The sequence below is a fragment of the Loxodonta africana genome, chromosome 12 (assembly GCF_030014295.1).
Source record: "Loxodonta africana isolate mLoxAfr1 chromosome 12, mLoxAfr1.hap2, whole genome shotgun sequence".
NCBI lineage: Eukaryota > Metazoa > Chordata > Mammalia > Proboscidea > Elephantidae > Loxodonta > Loxodonta africana.
The window spans coordinates 5,942,302-5,963,278 of record NC_087353.1 but is presented as its reverse complement, the minus strand read 5'-3'; the positions used below and the strand labels follow the sequence as shown (position 1 = coordinate 5,963,278).

At 40.7% G+C, this 20,977-nt stretch overlaps 1 protein-coding gene across 1 annotated transcript in view; it reads left to right on the top strand.

The window, feature by feature from the left end:
- Positions 1 to 20,977, top strand: part of DLGAP2 (DLG associated protein 2) — a 149,061-nt gene that overhangs the window by 106,802 nt on the left and 21,282 nt on the right. Inside the window, exons 5-8 of the mRNA XM_023550382.2 lie at positions 8,854 to 9,203; positions 10,557 to 10,598; positions 17,974 to 18,059; positions 19,927 to 20,342. Of these exons, the coding sequence (XP_023406150.2) occupies positions 8,854 to 9,203; positions 10,557 to 10,598; positions 17,974 to 18,059; positions 19,927 to 20,342 (894 nt within the window). The remainder of the gene's footprint in view (positions 1 to 8,853; positions 9,204 to 10,556; positions 10,599 to 17,973; positions 18,060 to 19,926; positions 20,343 to 20,977) is intronic.

Sequence of the window (20,977 nt, the reverse complement as noted above, 5' to 3'; positions counted from 1 at the left end):
GTATAAAGTTATTAGTCTCCAATCACTAGGTATCAGTATTCATTTCTATTAAATCCATGTGTTGGATTTTCCATGAGATGATTAATGAAGGAAATCACAGGGACAAGTGATAAATATTTTCAGGGGCTTAAAAATGTCTCATTGCCATGGTTTGGAGCCAACTCGATGGCAGTTAAGAAAAACAAACAAACAAAAAATGTCCAATAGAACCCTCTACAATGCACATGTTTCCCAACATTGAGACTTTGGTGGCCTTAATCCTGTGGCTGGGAATTCCTTATATTTCAACCAGAACTTTCTCTAAGCTCCTTAGCTAACTTCCCCAAATGTCTCCTAGAGAATCTGAAGTTCTGAGGTGACGTCACAGTGGGTATTTCCCCTTGAGTGGGTGTCATGGCTTTTTCTCAGTGTTACAAAAGCATGGAAGACCCTATAATACTGTATTTGGTAGTGCAAACTTCAGCAACAAGACTGCTCTGATTCAAATCCTTCCAGTTACTGTCTATAAGAAAGTGAGAAAATTACTTAACCTGTTTCTACTTCATAGGACTGTGGAAAAGTTAAATGAAATGACCCATGTCGAAAATAACACAGTGGTTGGCACTTACGAAGTGTTCGCTTAATGTTATCTGCTTCCAAGAAAACTGTACAAATAGACAGCCTTTTCACATTCATTTGAGAAATTTTTGTCCTCTTCACATTCTATCATCAACAAAGATGTGTAGTCTCCGATTGCTGGTCCCAGTTCTTTCTCAGTTCACCATAACATAGTCCTCTTCACAGCTGTATATGCTACAGATCAATTGTACACCCAGTGACAGAGTGTTGTTCCCGGCCTTTTCTGTATCCAGGTAGTTATCAGTGTGCTGGAAAGGGGTAGTGATTAAACATCCCCATTATTCAGTTAAAACAGAAAATAAAAAACTTCACAACGTAGTAGCATTACGTGTTCTGCCAGAATGCTAGTGGGTTGGAGAAAGGAAATATGTCATGTTATGGTACTTCTGAAAATGACCTGTGGTACACTGTATTACACTGTACTATAAAGGAGAAATGTCGATACTGTGAAAATCATTGGGTCCCATGTGAACTTTTCTACAAACCAGGGAAGTATATCATTGTGTACGTGAGCAAATGTTAGAAGGTCTTCTTCCCAAAAATAATTTTCACCAGTTTTCATTGTTCAAGGAATTGAGAGATAACTATAATTAAATTCCTTTTGCTCTATCTTAAGCCCATTATTTAATAGTTTATTTAAATAAACTGGATCCTGGAATAATGGAGCGTAATCCTCAAAATTTCTTCTGCTACCAAACGTATTTTGATTTTTTTTTTTAAGGAAACACAGAATTTATCTAATTAGGAAAATCTTAGTAGAGCTATAAGTGGTTCTCACGTTTGACTTTGCAGTGGACAAAGATTCCAGTATGCTGCTGTGCTCTCTTGAGGAATCTGTCTCTTAAAATGAGATAAATTGGATCACGCCATGAGAAATAGGACGAGCTATGTAAATGGCCAGAGAAACAGCAAAGGAATCATTATAATCTACAGTTAAGGAGGCACCTGGCTCCCCGTTCTCTCACTTTTGCTTGCTGACTGCAGGAAAATGTTTAAACCCACCTGAACCACAATTTTCTCATCTGTGAATTGGAAGTGGAGCCCTGGTGACACCATAGTTAAGAGCTCGCCTGCTAATCGAAAGGTCAGCAGTTCAAATCCACAACTGCTCCTTGGAAATCCTATGAGACAGTTCTACTCTGTTCTATAGGGTCACTATGAATTGGAATTAACTCAAAGGCAATGGGTGTTTTGTTTTTTGTTTTTTTTGGTTTTTATATGCTGAGCACTTTATGTATTTTATAACTCATGTAAGCTTCAGAGCAACATTGTGAGGTAGGTATTATTTTTATTTCCATTTCAAACCAACTTATAGCGACCCTATAGGACAGAGAAGAACTGCCCCATCGGGTCCCCAAGGGGCAGCTAGTAGATTCAAACTGCCAACATTTTGGTTAGCAGCCAAGCTCTTAAACCACTGTGCCAGGGCTCCCCACCTGGTGTATTAGATACTAAATGAATTATAGTCGTATTTTTATGTGTGTGTTCCCATGTGGATATGTATACAGCAATTTTTCTTTTTCATAATTATATGTAAATAAATATGGTAACCTAATAACAACGTGCAAAGAAAGATGGTGCCACATTTGTGGTTGCTGATAGTATTTATTCTTCCAAGGTGTTCAGGATGGAGAAAATGAATAATTTTAAATAACCATCATTGTAACGCCCACCTTTACTGAGCACTTGTGACAGCCGGCTCCCTCCTATGCATTGTTTCTAACCCTCACAGTGATTTAAAAAAAAAAGTCGATATTATGAGTGTTTCTCTTTTATAGCTGAGGAGACTGATGCTGAGAAGTTACCTTCTTCAACATCATGCCATTACGTCATTTTGTGTCTGAAGCAAAGATTTAGTTTAGACCAAATGGAAGAAAAATAGAAATGTGTAAGATTTCGCTTTCTAAAGCTTTTTTATCATAAAACCAGGCTTTTATGATAGCTTATATATATATATTTTTATATTTAGTCCGACAGGCTTGAATTCTCTGAATCCTATGATTCTGTAATTGCAACTCAATGGCACTGAGTTTAACACAGCAAATATATATCATTGTTCAAGGAGTTGAGCAATTGCAGTAAGAGACCCAAGATATAAAAATACTTAAACATATCAAAACAAGAGTTCAAACATTAAAGCATTTTTCCCCCATTTTGGGGAAGAGAGAACAGTAGAATGGTCATTTGATATGTCCCCCAAAAACCCACTGCCATTGAGTCAATTCCAACTCATAGCAACCCTAGGGTAGATCTAACTGCCGACCTTTTTGGTTAGCAGCTTAGACCTTCACCACCACACCACCAGGGCTCTGATGTGTCCCCCAGAAGGTGAATAATTTGAAGACCACACTTGTAAAGAAAAGAGACATCATCAGGCAACTAACATAACCAGTCGACCCAGCCTCTCAAATGAGAACCTCCAGACCAATAGAAAAAATCAAATTGAATTTTGGAGTATCTTTTAAATCAAAGAATAATTTTTTTGTTGATAACTACTCACCTACTGATACCAAATACCTATTTCATTCACTACTGTATTTTTCTGATAGTGTTGATTTTTCCAGTGCATTAAGGATGGAGAAAATAAATGGTTCTAAATAACTATCATGGTAGCAGCCACCTTGACTGAGCACTTGTCACAGCCTCCTCATTCCTATGTGTTATTCCAGCCAGGTGAATCTATATGTAGCTGCCTTAACATACCTTATAGACAAGCTGTGTCATCTGCTCATACTTTCCCACTCATCCATACCACACTCCAGCCACCGCTCAGCCTTCAAGGCTCACTCAGCTCAACCTTCTTCCTCTCCTTCCATGAAGCCTTTCTTTAACTTCTGGGTCATTCTCTTCTCAGGCTTTTGTAGACCCTTATGCATGCATTGGTTTTTATGCCCATCTCTTGCATTTGGTTAGGAGCACGTTGGGGTCAGGATTTTAGGCTCTAGATAAATGTTTATTGAGATCAGTGAGTCTTACAAAATTGCAGCAACAAATGATGCTTGAAAGGCAGTTTACATTTGTGCCCAGCATGGAAGAAACTCCAAACTTCCTTCAGTCTCATTTAGCTCTAGTCTTAGAATATTCATAGTAGCAGCCTTAACACTGACACTTCAAGTCTCGCTGTGTATCTGTATAAAATATCCATATATGGTTTTACAGTGAAAATTAATGATTATATGGGTTTCAATATAGGTTTTAAAAAGGTCTGCTGTGAAAGACTTCTTTAAAGCAAAGATGTCACTTTGAGGACTAAGGTGCACCTGACCCAAATCTGGTATTCTCAATCACCTCATATGCATGCTATAGCTGGACAATGAACAAGAAAGACCAAAGAATTGATTCCTTTGAATTATGGTGTTGGTGAAGAATATTGAATATATCATGGTCTGACAGAAGAACGAACAAATCCGTCTTGGAAGAGGTACAGCCAGAATGCTCCTCAGAAGTGAGGATGGTGAGACTTCGTCTCACATAATCTGGGCATGTTATCAGGGGTACCAGTCCCTGAAGAAGGACATCATGCTGGGTAAAGTAGATGGTCAGCGGAAAAGAGGAAGACCCTCAACTAGACAAATTGTCACAATGGCTGCAATAATGGGCTGAAACATAACAATGACTATGAGGATGGCACAGGACCACCAGTGTTTTGTTCTGTTGTACCATAAGGTCGCTATGAGTTGGAACCAACTGGATGGCACCTAACAACAACGTGACTTTCAGTGCCAGTAAACACTTGGTTTTTTAAGTAATAAGAAAACAGATATTTGTATTTACTTTCTAAAATTTTTATTTGGAGAATATAGTAGCCTAACTAAAGAATTCAACATTTGAGCTTTGCTGACAGGATGAAGAACTCTACTGAGTATAACTTTTACCAAAGTCAGTCAATAATAATCTCTCTGTGCCCCTGAAAAACTGTTTCCACCAATATTGTTCAGCCGCTGCTGCTCTGTACATGGCTAATTGCATCAAGCCACATTTCCGTTTTAATGGTTCTAAGAACAGGTTTGCTGGCATGTGGACATCAAATTCGGAATAGCATTAACGATTTCTGTAGTCATCCAGGAGCAGTTACTCTGTCTCTGACCTCCCCAGCTTCAGTAGACTCTTCTTTATGTATGCTAGAGGTGAACGACCTTTTTAAAATTAATTTGTTAACAAAATAAAGTACACTGTTCAACTATGTTTTTAAAAGGGAATCAATTTAAAAATTCAAATTGTCGCCCTGTAACAAATGCATATTAAGGTGACAAGATGCGATACTAGATTTTCCTGTGATCACTGAGATAAATCACAATATCCCCTGTATTTTTTTTACAAGACATTTCAAACAAGAAGTTCTATTTATTTTGTCAAATATTCAGACCCTTTGTATTGTACTAAATACCTTTGATAAGAGTTACAATGTTGAACTCTTATGAAAAGAAAACCTTTGAGAATAATAATGAATAGTTAATGAGTCAAATGGGGAATGATTTTTTTTTTTTTTTTAAGTACATATGCTTAAATTTTCCGGGAAAATCTTTTTAATTGATGATCTGCCATTTCAATTGTGCTCACCTGTGACATGCCATTCATTGTACTGCTTGTGTATGTTTCTTTGTTCACCAGTGAAATGAACATCCCTGGGAAAATCCAATAAATTTGTCATTACCCTTATCCTCACCTGAACATTGTAAAGATAAATGTAACTATATTAAGATAGGTATAACTTTTAAGTCTATTTTCTCTTTTGCTGTTCACTGTTGCTAGCACTATTGTTGTAATATGAAATTTCTTCAGAACTGTCTTAGGCTGGGTTCTCTAGAGAAGCAAAACAGTAAAGCATATAAATGTATTTCGAGAGAGATTTATATCAAGGAAATGGCTCACAAGGTTGTAGAGGCTGGAATATTCCAAGTCTGTGGGTCAGGATAGAGGCTTCTCCAGATTCATGTAGCCACAGGGGCTGACAAACCCAAGATCGGCAGGTCAGAGAGCAGGTAAGCTGCTAGCTCAAGTCCAAAGAACTAGAGGTCAGAAAAAGAGGAGCCAGCTGCGGGAGCCAGCCCAAGCAAAAAGCCCCTGAGCCTTGCCAGAATGTCCACTCGTATTTGACTCAGGCCACATGCCCAAGGAAACTCCCTTTCAACTGATTGGTTACTCACAGCAGATCCCAACATGGTGATCACATACCAAGTCTCAACTTCGAAGTGATCACAACATTATACAACTGCCAAACTATATCATAACTGCCAAACCACTGAGAATCATGAGCCAGCGAAGTTGACACACAACCTTAACCATCACAAGAACCAATATTTCTGCTTAAGAGAACCAAAACAGTATTAGCTTTGCAATCTGAGCTGTTATCAAGAGCACGTATTCATGGTTACAGTCCCACGCACAGTGGATGGCTGTGTTTACCTTCTGCTAGATCAGTAGAACTTTGAAGGCATGTTATTAAAGGACAGAGACTCTCTTTTCAGTAAATGAACTGTGCCAAATAGATTGACATGGAAACAACTACCTAATTTCCAGTGTTGCCATATGAAAAAACTTCATCAAATTGCTTTCTCTGCATTTTTACCCTGCCGCTTCTCATATTTATGTGTATATGTGGCACTTAATATCCTTGATGTACCAATCCTATGAAATACTACTAAGAAAAGCATAATGAAAGATGAATTTTTTAATGCACACTGCTGTCATGAAAAGATCAAAGCACTCTAGTCCAGTCATTCTTATACCAATTAGAAAGAAGAGGGACTTGTCAAAGTTGATAACCAAACAAAATGAGATGGCCATGTCATTTCACAAAATGATCTAATCACACACACAAGACCTTCATCTCACAGAGGAACAAATGATTCCCGCTCAGAAACATGAAATGATTTGGCTAACTTAGGTTTGTGAACCTCAGCACTGCTGACATTTGGGGCTGGATATTTCTTTGTTGTGGGGGCTTTCCTATGCATTATAGGACTTTCAGCAACATGGAAATACAGGCCTGAAGATCTGCTTCTAAAAGGTCACAGTCTTGAAAACCCTATGGAGCAATTCTACTCTGACACACATGGGGTCGCCGTGAGTTGGAATCTGATCAACGGCAACTAATAACAATTGGCTTCTGCCCCCTGGATGCCAGTAGCAACCGTCCCCTAAGTTGTAACAAACAAAATTGTCTCCAGACATTGACAAAAGTCCCCTTGGGGAAGGAGGAGGTGACAAAATCACCCCAGTTAAGAACAAGTGGCTTCATACTACAGAATTATTTAATGAGAGAATGTGAAGTTCACCAAATTGAGATCTTTAAGACAGGGACTTCACCTTGCTGACCCTGTATCTGCTATCCACACAAACTGCCACTTAATGCATGTATGATGGAACTACAGACCCAGGGCTAGATCCATTCTCTCTGCATTGTCTACCTTGCCTCAATTCCACTTAGATTGAGACACGAAAGATAAGGATCAAAGTTTTTTTATTTGTGATTGTTTATATTTGGGATAACATTTGAAAATGCATTTATAGAAAAATCCGTTCATATACAGATTTTAAAATAGTTGGAGAAGAGGGTGAGGGGTAGGAGAACCAAAACCCACTGCTGTCGAGTCGATTCCAGCTCATTGCAACCCTATCGGACAGAGTAGAACTGCCCCCATAGGGTTTCCAGGGCTGTAAATCTCTATGGAAGCAGACTGCCACATCTTTCTCCCACGGAGCCACTGGTGGCTTCAAACCACTGACCTTTTAGCGGTCAATTGCTTAACCACTGTGCCACCAGGACTCCTGGAGAGGTAGGAAAGTACCCTGAAATCTACACAAATAAAACCCTGAAAAATGATATATTTCTAGATGCGGAAGCAGCATGTATTTCTCAGTGCACAGTTTCTGAAAGTTCTTAAAGAACGTTTTTGTTCAATCTGTCTTCACAGACGACGCTAAAGACCCTCCAGAAGGTATTTGTGTGCCTGTCTTGTCACTGAATGTAACAAACAGCCTGACTTTCCTACAGACTGTGTATGAGAATGTATGGGCGTGGGATCATAATGAAGGGGGTCTGGATGCAGCTTAAAGAAGCACTTCATTAGTTCTTTCAAGATACAGAAGAATAATCCATTGTAAAAGAAGACCAATTCTTATCAGAAGAGAGTATTAACAATAGCTCATCTTTGCTGTAAGAACAAGTAATACCTTCAGTCCTGGCAAATATACCTAATGTATTTTGGTGGCTTCTAAAAGATAGTTAATATAATTTTCATCTCCAAATGTATTTATTTTTCTTTGGTTGATTTACTGTAAAGCTAATGTGTAAAACTCATATGTGCCATGTAGGCTTGGCCAGACCAGATCAAACCCATGACCATCAAGTCGACTCCAACTCCTAGTGACCCTATAGGGCAGAGTAGAACTACCCCATAGGGTTTCGAAGGGTGTAAATCTTTACAGAAGCAGACTGCCACATCTTTGTCCCTCTGAGCAGCTGGTGGATTCGAACCGCCGACCTTTCAGTTAGCAGCTGAGCACTTGGCCACTGTGCCATCAGGGCTCCACAGGCTTGGCAAGAGGGTGAAAATGGCTGGTAATGGACCACAGAGTGAAGGTGATCTGGGTCCAGGATAGATTTATAATCCCGATACCATTTTTCAGTTGACTTCCTACAACTTATACCTAGTAGTCTGTACTATGGGAAGCAAATAATTTTCTGGTATTGTTTTTTTTTTTTCCAATATAAAAATAATACTCATTATAAACATTTTTAGAAAATACAGCCAAGTAGAAGAAAAAATAATCACCCGTATTGCCGCTGAAGGATAACCATGACTAACCTTTTTATGTACTTCTAATCTTTCTTATATGCGCAGGCTTTCTTTACAAAAGTGTTCTTAGTCTACTTATAATTTAGTATCCTGCCTGTTTTTAACTTAGCATTATAAAATGAGCATTGACCCTGATACTACAGGTTTCGTAGAAATTACAGTAGAGCTTCACTCTGTCCTGCTGAATCCTAAGTTACTTAGTCATTTCTCTGTGCTGGAATTTTAGGTGTTTTTATAACGTTTTGCTCTTACAGATACCTCCGTGTAAAACATCTTTGCGCATAAGGCATCTTCTCCCATATTTTGCATTGTTTTCTTAGGCTCGGTATCCAGAAATATGATCACAGGTTATGAGCAGGTTTAAGCTGCAGACCAGATTCTGGCGGGGGGAAAACATGCTTACTGACTTGGGGCTGTTATTTTTTTCTTACAGCTATATCATATACAAACTACAAAAAAACACCCCCACCAGTACCTCCTCGGACCACCTCTAAGCCGCTGATTTCGGTGACAGCCCAGAGCAGCACCGAATCCACCCAGGACGCCTATCACGACAGCCGGACTCAGAGGATTTCCCCGTGGCCGCAGGATGGCCGAGGCCTCTACAACTCCACTGACAGCCTGGACAGCAACAAGGCCATGAATCTTGCCCTAGAAAGTGCCGCTGCCCAGCGCCAGGCCTCAGAGAGCCAGGGCGGCTCGGCGCGGACCAGTGACAAGGCAATTCTAGTGTCCAAAGCCGAAGAGTTCCTCAAAAGCCGGCGCTCATCTATAGGGATCCAGGTAGCCTATCATTAACACGCGTCTGTGGTGAGCTGCTCCACGCACTTCTGTAAATAGCATAGACTGGGATGCTCCGCTTCACTAGCTCTAAAAATTGGGTCCTTAGCATTCGTTGTCACCCTCGACAGGGCAGTGAAACAGGAGAGAAAGTTCGTCAGTTCGTGTTGCAAAGCCACCAGTGAGACAGGTCGGGTGACTCAATGCCAGCATAAATCCAGTCCCTTGCATAGCAAAGGAGAGCCACGCGCTCATGTTCCTTCCCCCCCCCCGCCCCACCCCCACCTGGAGGAATAGCCCCACTTCTGCATCTCCTAGGGGCAGATGGCTATTTGGGGAACATGGAGATGAGGTTTATTCTGATGCTTAAGACAGGTGGTTTTTTTGTTGAAGTCCGATGTTCCCAAAGCTTTTCGGTCTTACCACCAAACAGTGGAGGGGAAGGAAGGCGCTGGGAATCAAATGGGAGAAGGAAAAGAAAAGCCCCCTTTGTGTAAAGCTGAGGCCTTGCTCACAGTTCCTTCCAACGTGGGCCACTAAAAGGCACCTCTGTCCAGATGGCACGGTGTTCCTTAGACAGCCCCTTGAGGCCACAAAGACTGCATCCTCTGTTTTCAGACAAAGTGTTGACCCCAAACCACTTTAAGTCCCAAAACATTGAGCCAAGATATGGATTTGGTGGTATCTTCTCTCTGCCTTTGAGTAGATAACTTTGACTATCTTTTCATAAAAACCCAAACCAAACCCATTAGCAGCTGGTGGATTCGAACTACTGACCTTTTGGTTAGCAGCTGAGCTCTTAACCACTGCACCACCAGGGCTCCATCTTTTGTGAAGCAAAGTATCTTTCATGAATCAAGTGCAGAGGAGGTATAAGGTACTGTGCTAAGAAACAAGAGCAGTATTTCAGGTCACGTCACCCATGTTCAGTTAGGTCCAATCAAGGGGCATTGCCAGAAGTTTTCCTTACACCCACCAACTCTTTTAATTCATCTCAGGTGAATCTTTCCTTGGAATTCCTAGTGACAGAATTCACCAGGGTTGTTAATAAAGTCCTTTGCTGATATGGTTCACCTCTTGCTTCCTTTCACTCCTTCATTCAGCCTGTGCCCGGCCAGAAGTTTTTAAAATCAGGATGCTTAATTACCACCGCGCCTCACCCAGGGAAGAGGTCAGGTGGAACTCTAACAGAGCCATGTCTGGTTCTTGGCTTTATTGTGAGAGGTGATGCTATGTCCTGGATGCAATGGGGATACGGAGCAAAGTGCTGTCCGGAGGAGCAGGGTGGGGAGACTGCCCGCTTTTATAGGTCCTCTGAACCAGGTCTCCACAGTGTGGCTTCATTGTTTTGTTTAGGATTCTGAATTCCCAGAGCATCAGCCATACCCAAGGTCAGATGTAAGTACCAAAATATACTCCAAAGCCAAATACGCATGAATTTTATTTTATCTACCTTTTTGGATTATTCATAAAATTGCTCTTGTCACTTCTCTCTGTCCTGATTCTATATGCCAGGCACTATGCTAGGTGCTTTCGTATTATTGCATTGTACCCAATGATGTATAATTGCTGTTGTTGTTGTTGGTGTTGTTGTTAGGTACCCTCAAGTTGGTTCCAACTCATAGAGACCCTATGTATAACAGAACGAAACACGGCCCAGTCCCACGCCATCCTCTCAATTGTTGCTATGTTTCAGCCCATTGTTGCAGCCGCTGTGTTAATCCATCTCGTTGAGGGTCTTCCACTCTTTCGCTGACCCTCTACTTTACCTAGCATGATGTCGTTCTCCAGGGACTGGTCCCTCCTGATAATATGTCCAAAGTACGTGAGACAAAATCTCACCATCCTCACTTCTAAGGAGCATTCTGGCTGTGCTTCCTCCAAGACAGAGACATATGATTAGTCCCACTTAAATGATGAGAAAAATGAGGCTCCATAAAGTTAAGTAGCTTGCCTGTGACCAAGGGGCTCACTGAAGTTATGGAGATAGTAAGTGGGAAAGCCAGGGCTTCTATGCTGATCCCTCTAGCTCCAAAGTCATGTTTGTGATAGAAGACTTGGGAGATCCTCAAAATTCACCAGGTCTATTTTAGATCCCTAAGGCAATCATGCCACTATCTGGTTTTCTCTCCTGCCATCTTCCACGTGCGTCCTCTCTCTAGACTGCCCAACCCAGCAACGAACAAGCAAATAAGTGTGTAGACATCTGAACACATGAAGTTACTGACTTTTTCTGAAAGCAGTGGGAACATGACTTCAGAAACCTGGTAAATTATATTATCATGCTGGTAAATGGTGTCACCACTTCCCACCTCTACTTCACACTCCAGCAACCACTCACAGCTTATGTTTCTCCGTTACCCCATTCTGTTTCTAGCTCCCATGTCTTTGCTCATGTTCCTTCTGCCCAGGATATAATTTCCACTCCATACCCATCCCCCATTTCATCCCCTGAAGCTCAGATCATGTGTTAACCCCTCCAAGAAGACTTCCTTGATACCATCCTCCCAAATTGTGTGTTTTGTGAAGACCAGGATGATACTTTATGCATCTTGATACCCCAGCACCTAGCACAGTGCCTGACACATAGAGAGTGCTCGATAAATGTTGGACAAGTGAGTGAATGAATGAATGAGTGGATGGATGAGTGGCTGGCTAGAGATAAATGTGAATACAAGTATACAAGTGTGAGCTAATTCAACTGTTCCATGGCAGTAAAAAATGCACAATATTATGCAAGCTTTTAACCTAGTATTTGTCAAAACAAAGTTAATTGACAAGCCAAAAGAAAAACATAATCAAAGAAACTCAAGTATCAAGATAAAGAAACTAGCCAAAGAAATTAAAGATAGATGTGTTTAGCAAGCCAACCCAAAGAGTAAAGAACAAGGAAACAGAACGAAATGGGTATTTAAGCAGATGCAAAGACTATCCATAGACACCTAAAGGCACTGGAGGAATGGCTGGAGACAACTCCAGTGTTGGCAACGCACAAAGTAAAATAATAATAATATTTTTTTTTTTAAGCTATGGGCATTGTGCTGTGCCCCTGGCTTTCCACTACATGCTTGCTTAATGCTCCTAATAGCCTTATGTGCTAGTTGTTATTATGCCTAATTTATGGAAGCCAAGGCCCAGAGAGGGTAAATTACTTGCCTAAGGGTACATAGCCATTAGGTGGCAAAACCAGGATTGAAACCCAGGTAAATCTAATCCCAAAGCCCAAGCTCTGGCCTGCTTCCCAAAGAAGAGAAATAAAATGGCAGAACGATTCAGCACCTTCAGTGAGCCAGGTCTGATTCTTATTCCAAGAACCTTCCAGAACGAAAACTCCATCTCTCCCCATTCTGGGACACTGGATATGTGTTACTCTGTCCTACAGCTTTTTAAAGGGGAAGATGGCTAGCATTTTACATATCCAGCTAGGATTTAAAGGGATTTATTTTCGCCTGACGACTCAGTCATGTCCCACAACCATAGGTGACTAAGGCAGCTCGGAGGGAGTTTTGTCTGAGGACAGACAACAGAAGAATTTGAATTTTACCAATATTGTTCTTACTACTGAACAGAGTTCATGCTGCTGAATGAAAGCTCCGTGGTGCCTGCACCAAAATGAACCACTGATTTGTGAAGCAGCAACCCCCTAAGTTTGCAGTACGTCTAAGGACGCGATACAATCAGCTTCTTCAGGAGGTGGTCTGCAAATGCTGGGCTCTATCTAATATGATAGCCCAGTGACTGGATCCAACTGCAACGCACTTCCTACTGGATCCAGTCCTTGCTCCCTGTGCTGCTTAAACCAGAAGCAAGCTAGACCTTGCCCAGAGCCCTGGACAGCAGGACATGAGGACAGATCCCATCAGTCTCCAGACTAGCAGGCAGGGAAGAGACACACACAGTGAAGAGACACAGAACCTGGGGGCACACAGCCCCGTGCTGGGGTAGCCAGTCCAGCAGCTGTTGAGTCGATTTCAACTCGTGTCAACCTCACGTGTGTCACAGTAGAACTGTGCTTCGTAGGCTCCGAAGGCTGATTTTTCGGAAGTAGACTACCGGGCCGTTCTTCCCAGGTGCCTCTGGGTGGACTCAAACCTCCAACCTTCCAGTTAACCGCTGAGTGCATTAACCATGCGCACTACCTAAGGACTCCAATCGTAGGATAAGGAGCCCAAAAGAACTTGCTGATGTCACTCTGGGCGTCCTTAATAGGTCATCAGGCCTGGAATCGATAATATTTCTTTCATGTTCATTTGTTTGTTTTTATCTGTTTGTTGCTTGTCTGTTATTGCAGAGTTTTTCATTTTCTTTCGTCTGTGTGTGTGTTTGTGCAACTCTACTGGAAACGTTTACCGCTCCCAGCTACTACGGTTTAGTAGAAGGAAGCCCGGTTTCATAGTCAGGAACCCTTCAATCCTATCTCCCTCAATAACCTCATCTCTAGAATGAGGACAATTACCACTCTATTACCTCGCTAGATGATTGTGAGGATAAAGGGGCGAAACACAGGAAAGTAATGTTCTCCATTTTACCTGCCCTAATGGAGATGTAAGTGTTGGTTTACCGCTAACCCATGAATTCTGTCTCACTAGCCCTAAGCCATTTCATGTGTGAACCCGAGCCTTCCACCATTCTGCTCTTCATAGCTCCTTATGCTTTAGCTTTATAAGCATTTGATGGCAGCAGGATTTACAAATCACACTTAAATCTTAGACTTATAATAGGTCCCTGAGGGAAATACAATGGCTTTTTATCAAAGACAATATGCCTGCCTTGCAACGTGTAAGGTTTTGAATGCAAAGCATAAAATGAGCTCGATTTCAGGTATGAGCTCTAACAGGATACTACTGCTCAACAGCTCCCACCCATCGTTGCAGTGCTGTCTCAGTCCATCTCCTTGAGGGTCTTCCTCTTTCTCGCCGACCCTCTACTTTACCAAGCATGATGTTTTCTCCAGGGACTGGTCCCTCCTAATAACATGTCCAAAGTATGTGAGACAAAGTCTTGCCATCTTTACTTCTAAGGAGCGTTCTAGCTGTACTTCTTCCAAGACAGCACCAGATTCATTCTTTTATGGTCGGTGCAAAGGCTGGGGCTTAGTCAGAGGCTGAATTGTGGTTGTCTTTCACTGAAAACCTAGGCCCATCCACTAGGTGTGGAACCAGAGCCTGCTTACCTCTTCTGCCTCATCTCCCATCAATACCACACACCACACACACACACACACACAGACCAGCCACACCCAACTCTCTGCTTGTTAAACAGACTGTGTTTAAGAATGTCCCTCTGCCCACTTCTCATTATGGCATATGGCTCAGCTTAACTCACTCGTCACTTTGCCTGCCCCAGGGACAGCTAAGCTTCTCTGAGAAGGTGTATAACTAGCAGTGCAGTAATTATTTGTCTATGTGTCTGTCTTCCTCATTAATCAATGAGCCCCTCAATTCTAAAATATAAAACCCCATTGCCGTTGAATCCATTCCAACTGATAGTGACCCTACAGGACAGAGTACAGCTGCCCCATAGGATTTCCAAGGGTGTAAATTGTTATGGAAGCAGAATGCCACATCTTTCTCCCGTGGAGTGGCTGGTAGTTCACTTGAAATACAGTGATTCTGCTCATTCATCTTTTTTCTCCTCAATGCCTAGAACCATTAACTGGTACATATTAGATCTTTTCAAATAAATGTATACATATATTTTCAAAGTTTTTATTTTTATTTTTTTAATTTGAAGTTCAGGATTTCCTCTTGGGAAAAGAATTCTTAGAGTTTCCTTTCTACTGTGGAAAATAGTGGTTCCTTTTTTTTTTCCCTAAACTTACTTTTTTCTGTCTCTACTTCCAGTATTTCTGAAGTTGATAAATATTCAATTCATTCTGGCCATATATGATTTTATTATAGCCCCCATCAGACCCTAACCTTCCAACATTACCACTGCCACAGAGTAGATTCCAATTCACAGAGACCCCGTAGGGTTTCCAAGGCCGTAAATCTCTACGGAAGCAGACTGCCATAGCTTTCTCCTGCGGAGATGCTGGTAGTTTCGAACCAACAACCTTTCAGTTAGCAGTCAAGCACTTTAACCTCTGCGCCACCAGGGTTCCTAAAACTAGGGAACTTAAAAAGGTTTCATTTGGCAACCACTGTAAAATCTATAAAATTGATCAAATATATAGTTTTAATTTATATATATAAATAAATTATATTTATTTATAATTTATAGCCCAGGGGGCACAGTGGTTAAGAGCTCGGCTGCTCCCCAAAAGGCTGACAGTTCAAATCCATCATCTGCTCCTTGAAAACCCTATGGGGCAGTTCTACTCTGTCCTATATGGTTGCTGTGGGTCAGAATTGACTTGATGGCAACAGGTTTGGTATATACATAGATGTATATATTTATAATTAAGTTTGTGGTGAAAGAACACATAGAATTAATATTTGCTATAGACAAACTTGGAGCCCTGGCGGTGTAGTGGTTGAGAGCTCAGCTGCTAACCAAAAGGTCCATAGTTCAAATCCATCAGCCGCTCTTTGGAAACCCTATGGGGCAGTTCTACCCTGTCCTATACTGTCGCTAAGAGTCGAAATCGACTCAGTGGCAATGGGTTGGTTTTGGGTAGACACATTTATATGAATGGGCCTTGTAATGAGAGTTTTACATGAATCAAATAAGGTGTTTGATGTCACCTTCATTTTTGAGGTAAGCAAGCTAAGACTCAACAAAATTTAAGAAACTTACCTAAGAGTCACACAGTCAGTGAAAGTGGCAAAATCCGACTGACTGCGAAAGCTCTATTTTTCTAATTCGCTATAAGAATAATGCAGTTTTTTTTTTTTTCAATAAAGTTTGGAGACTAGAGAAAGGAAAAAAAATATTTTGTTATTTTTTTTGTGTGTTTTTAGTCACATGTATGTATACATAGGTACTTGTGATCATACTTTTTTTTTATTATGATCATTTTGTGTAAATAATTATAATAATAATCTCCATGTCCAGCAAGGGAAAATTTAAGAAAACCATCACCCATTTAAAACTAGAAAGAAGAATGGTGATTAACAGCAGTTCGGATTCTTCACTCAAAAATTTTCTTCCTCCGGTAGTCAATCTATTTCTCGCTCTGTCTACCAAAACATGCAACGTAAATTAGGTACAACTTCTGTGTATATCTTCAGAATTATACCATCGTTTTCCACAGCTAGTAACTGACCAGGAGCTCTGGGGTCTTCAAATGACCACCTTTATTCTGGCCATAGAAGGTTAACGAAGAGCGCAGGCTCTGTTATTGGAAGATCTAGGTTTGAATCCTGTCTCTGCCAAGAACAAGCTGTGTGCCCCTGGGCAAGTTACTTAACTTCCCTGGTTCCCCAGCTGTTATGTGTGACCAGTGACAACAGGATTGTTGTGAGGATTACATGAGAAAATTAGTAGGATGTTCTTAGCACAATGCCCGCTCCATGGAAAGCATAAAATAAGTATTAGTTAAGTTACTATTGTCATTTTTATTATACTTCTGTCAGTCACAACTTCAGTTCATCCCTCATTTTCAAAAATTTAGCCTTAGGTCACTCACGAAGCATATATAATTAAATTTTTAAAGTACAGCTTTTCCCTCGTAACTCACAGAATTTGGTGTCATAATTGTTTAATGGTTTGTACCTTATCCTTCCAGCGATTGCTAATATTGTTAAGAAAAAAAAAAAGTGTTTTACAACTAGGTTATGACATTTGGGATAAACGCAAACCACTGCCGTTGAGTCGATCCCGACTCACAGAGTAGAATTGTCCCGTAGGGTTTCTGAGGCTGTAAATCTTTAAGAAAGAAGCAGGCTGCCACCTCTTTCTCCCACGGAGCAGCTGGTGGGTTTGAACCGCCGACCTTTCAGTTAGCAGCCAAAGCGCTTTACCTGCTGCGCTACCACGGCTCATACATTATAGACAGAAGTCAAAGACTCTTCTAATACAATAGGTAATATTTTTGCAAAAAAGGAAAAGGCAGTTGAGTACTATGGAATGTTTATGACCTAACTAACTTTTGGTTTCACAGACTTTTCATACTGAGACTTTTTTTAAGAAACTTTACCGTACCAGAATTCCCTCACCTGCAAAGTTGACACTGCCGATGATCATTAAAATGCCTCATGGCTGTGGGGGAGTGTCCTAGCAGATAAGCTACACCAAAGACCCTCCGTAGAATACAGGACTTCTGCTCTGATGTGACATCACCCTGCTGACACAGTACCGCAGTGTATTAGCCACGTAACAGCCAACGTGAGACAGCTGACCGTAGATGGAGAGATTGCCTTACTGTTTGGATACAAGCTTAAATTCCTTTCTGTCTTTTTGTGTGTGGATGCAGCCATCAGTATAATCCTACTGAATTGCTTATTTGTTTTTGTTAGCCGTGTTTGGTTCATGCTGCACTTTTCTTCACCATAGGATGTGATAAGAGCTTCTAAGTCCTATAAAAATGCAGCCCAACAAAGTCTACTTTCTGCCTGAGCTGAACTAAGCCATTTTATTTGCATACATTTAAAAGACAGAAGTGCCATGCTGAGTTCAAGTGGTTATGTAAAATTTGATGAAGCACAGTAACAACATAATTACACAAATATGAATTGCATTTCCCTTTCTTTGTGATTTTACTGGGTCAAGTGCATCTCTGCATTAATTAAACAAATGCATAATTAATGACAGCAAATAGACAACGAAACAATAACCCCTTGTCCCGGCCCCACGTTTCAGTTCTAAAATAAGATGTTTTGTGTTGAATTAGGTGGAAACAGCTGCAGATTCGGACACGGAGAGCCGAGGCCTGCGGGAATATCACTCCGTTGGCGTGCAAGTCGAGGATGAAAAGCGGTAACTCAACCCCCTTCAAAGTAGATGATGTTTCCCAAGTGAGAGCTGTTTGTTCACAACCTTGTTACAAGCCTCTAGAGCACACTGACCATCAATTATTCATGTCATTTGTGGAAACAGGGTCATATATTTAGACCTTTAAATTTATATCATTCAAATATGAATTAACATTCCCCTCTTTTTTTTTTTTTTTTTCCAAGAGGCAAGGCAATAATTCTTTCTAAAGTAATTTCCCACTTCTGACAACAGAGTGGCTCACAGCTCTGAAAGTCAGAGTTTTTTATCCAAAGGAAAAGAACGGGCTGAGGGTAATACATGTTTTCTCACCTGATAATGTTAAAAGTAAAAAGACAGAAAGTGAGAGAGAGAAAATGAAAGAAGTTCAAGGCCTTAGTTATACCACAAAATTGTTTCACTTATAAAAGGACTAGCTAAAATAAAAAAAGATGTCCGTTACGGTAGTGTTATTTTTGCAATAAGGGGAGGATAATCACTTTATATTTTAAATACTATACAGTATATTGTAAATTTTATAAAAACAAGTTATAATGAGAGTGTTACATCTTGAACTTCAATTAGCATCTCCTAGATAAAGTGCTGAGTTGTAGCCCTCATAGTGGAAGGCTTTAGAACAAAACCTATGAAGATTTTGATTGCAAAGAAATTCAGTTATGTAATTAATGGCTTCCACAAATTTTCCAAGCAGCTTCTTAGAAACTGGACATATTTGCACCTGGGAAACTGGGCCTGCTGCCCTCCATCCTGATCAGTGGTCCATTGTCATCCCCTTTGCCTCTAAAAAAAAAAAAAAAAAAAAAAGGAAATAAGTGGCAAATTCATTAACCAGCTGCCTTCACAGCTGTTGGCCATGTGTGGATTCAACTTGGTGAGGAGCCAAAACTTTGAGCTACAATAAACTTGGGATGTGCAGACACACACTCACACACACACTCACTCACACACACACTCTCACACACTCTCTCTCACACACACACACACACACACACACACACTCCACCCTCTCAGGCCATACCCCCTCAGAGTCCTCAACCCACAATATCTGGTCTCCAATTATAGACCGATTTTCTGCCAGTCATTTCAGTAGTTGGCTGTGTGGAAATAGAGACATACAATGAGATGTTTTTTTTTTTAAACACCTGCTGAAGACAGAATTTGGGTTTATTATTTTGACCCTCAATGAGGTAGACTGACACAGTGGCTGCCAATAATGGGCTCATGCGTAGCAACAACTGCGAGGATGGTGCAGGAAGGACCAGGCAGTGTTTCGCTCTGTTGTACATAGGGTCACTATGAGTTGGAACCTACTTGATGGCACCTAACAACAACAATGACGTTTTGCATAAAAGTTAATGGGGGTGATATTCAGTTATTAAGCTAGGAGAGGAAGCTTATGTGATATGGATAGTCACTAAAACTCATCATGACACATATTATTTAAAAGAAGTAACACAGGGTATCGTTTTACATATATACAACTTAAAGGAAGTTGAATAAACTTGTAGCACATTTCTGAAAGGAAGGTTACCGTTTGAAGATAGTGGTTTAATGGAATGCATTAACTCTCATTGTATCATCCTGGGTGTTATTCAGTAAACTTAAATCTTAAGTGGACATCATTTAGACACTAAGACTTAGGTAGATGTTAAAATGCAGTTATTTACAAAACCAAACATTCCTTCACGGATGAGATACCAAAAATATCATATGGGTAAAAACTTTAATTTTTTTTTTTTCTTCAGTTGTTAAATTGTTGTGGTTCAGGCTTTCTCTTCATATGGCATGTTTAGGACTTTGTTGCACATTTAAAGTCACCTCAGAAAGTCTACCATTTTGTCTCCTTTTCCAGACATGGACGTTTTAAACGTTCCAATAGCGTAACTGCCGGTGTTCAAGCAGACCTGGAACTGGAGGGCTTCCCGGGACACATCACCATGGAGGACAAAGGTCTCCAGTTTGGTTCATCCTTCCAGCGACACTCAGAACCTAGCACTCCTACTCAGTATGGAGCCGTGAGAACTGTACGGACACAGGGACTCTTCAGTTACAGAGAAGACTATAGGACCCAAGTCGATACTTCAAACCTTCCCCCTCCGGACCCTTGGTTGGAGCCATCCATTGAGACAGTGGAAACTGGGAGAATGTCTCCATGTCGCAGAGATGGGTCATGGTTTCTGAAACTGCTACACACAGAGACAAAGAGAATGGAATGCTGGTGTAAAGAGATGGAAAGAGAAGCAGAGGAAAATGATCTCTCGGAAGAAAGTAAGAACACATTTTTTTTTCCTTTTTTTTAGACACGGTAATGAAAAAAAAAGTGAATGTGAATATTAATGGGGAAAAGTTCCTTAGATATTTGAGTAAATAAATATAAATGTGCTTTCAGACATCCTACTCAAAGCTAAGAAAATAGATAAATGAACAGAAAAGCAATCACTACAACATTGAAAGGGGCCTTTATTTATTTATTTGTTTATTTGTTTGTTTGTTTGTTTATAGGTAAATTGAATATGAGATCAATTGCCCTAACAGTTTTCTTGGTAATGTAATTTATCTCATATTCCACATGCCAGTTCTCTTGAATTCTGGCAATGGCTTAATGTGGAGCATTTTGATTGTTTTCAAAAATTTCTACTGTCCCATATTCATAAAAAGTTGCTTATGCCAAAGAAAAAAACCCCATTGCGGTTAAGTTGAATTCTAACTCATAGCGACCCTATAGGACAGAGTAGAACTGCCCCTTAAGGCTTCCAAGTCTGTAATCTTAATGGAAACAGACTGCCGCCTGTTTCTCCCTTGGAGGAGCCAACCATTGACTTTTTGGTTACCAGGCAAACATGTAACCATTGTGCTACCAGGGCTCCTTGCCAAAGAAAAATTGATGATAAATAAAAGATTCA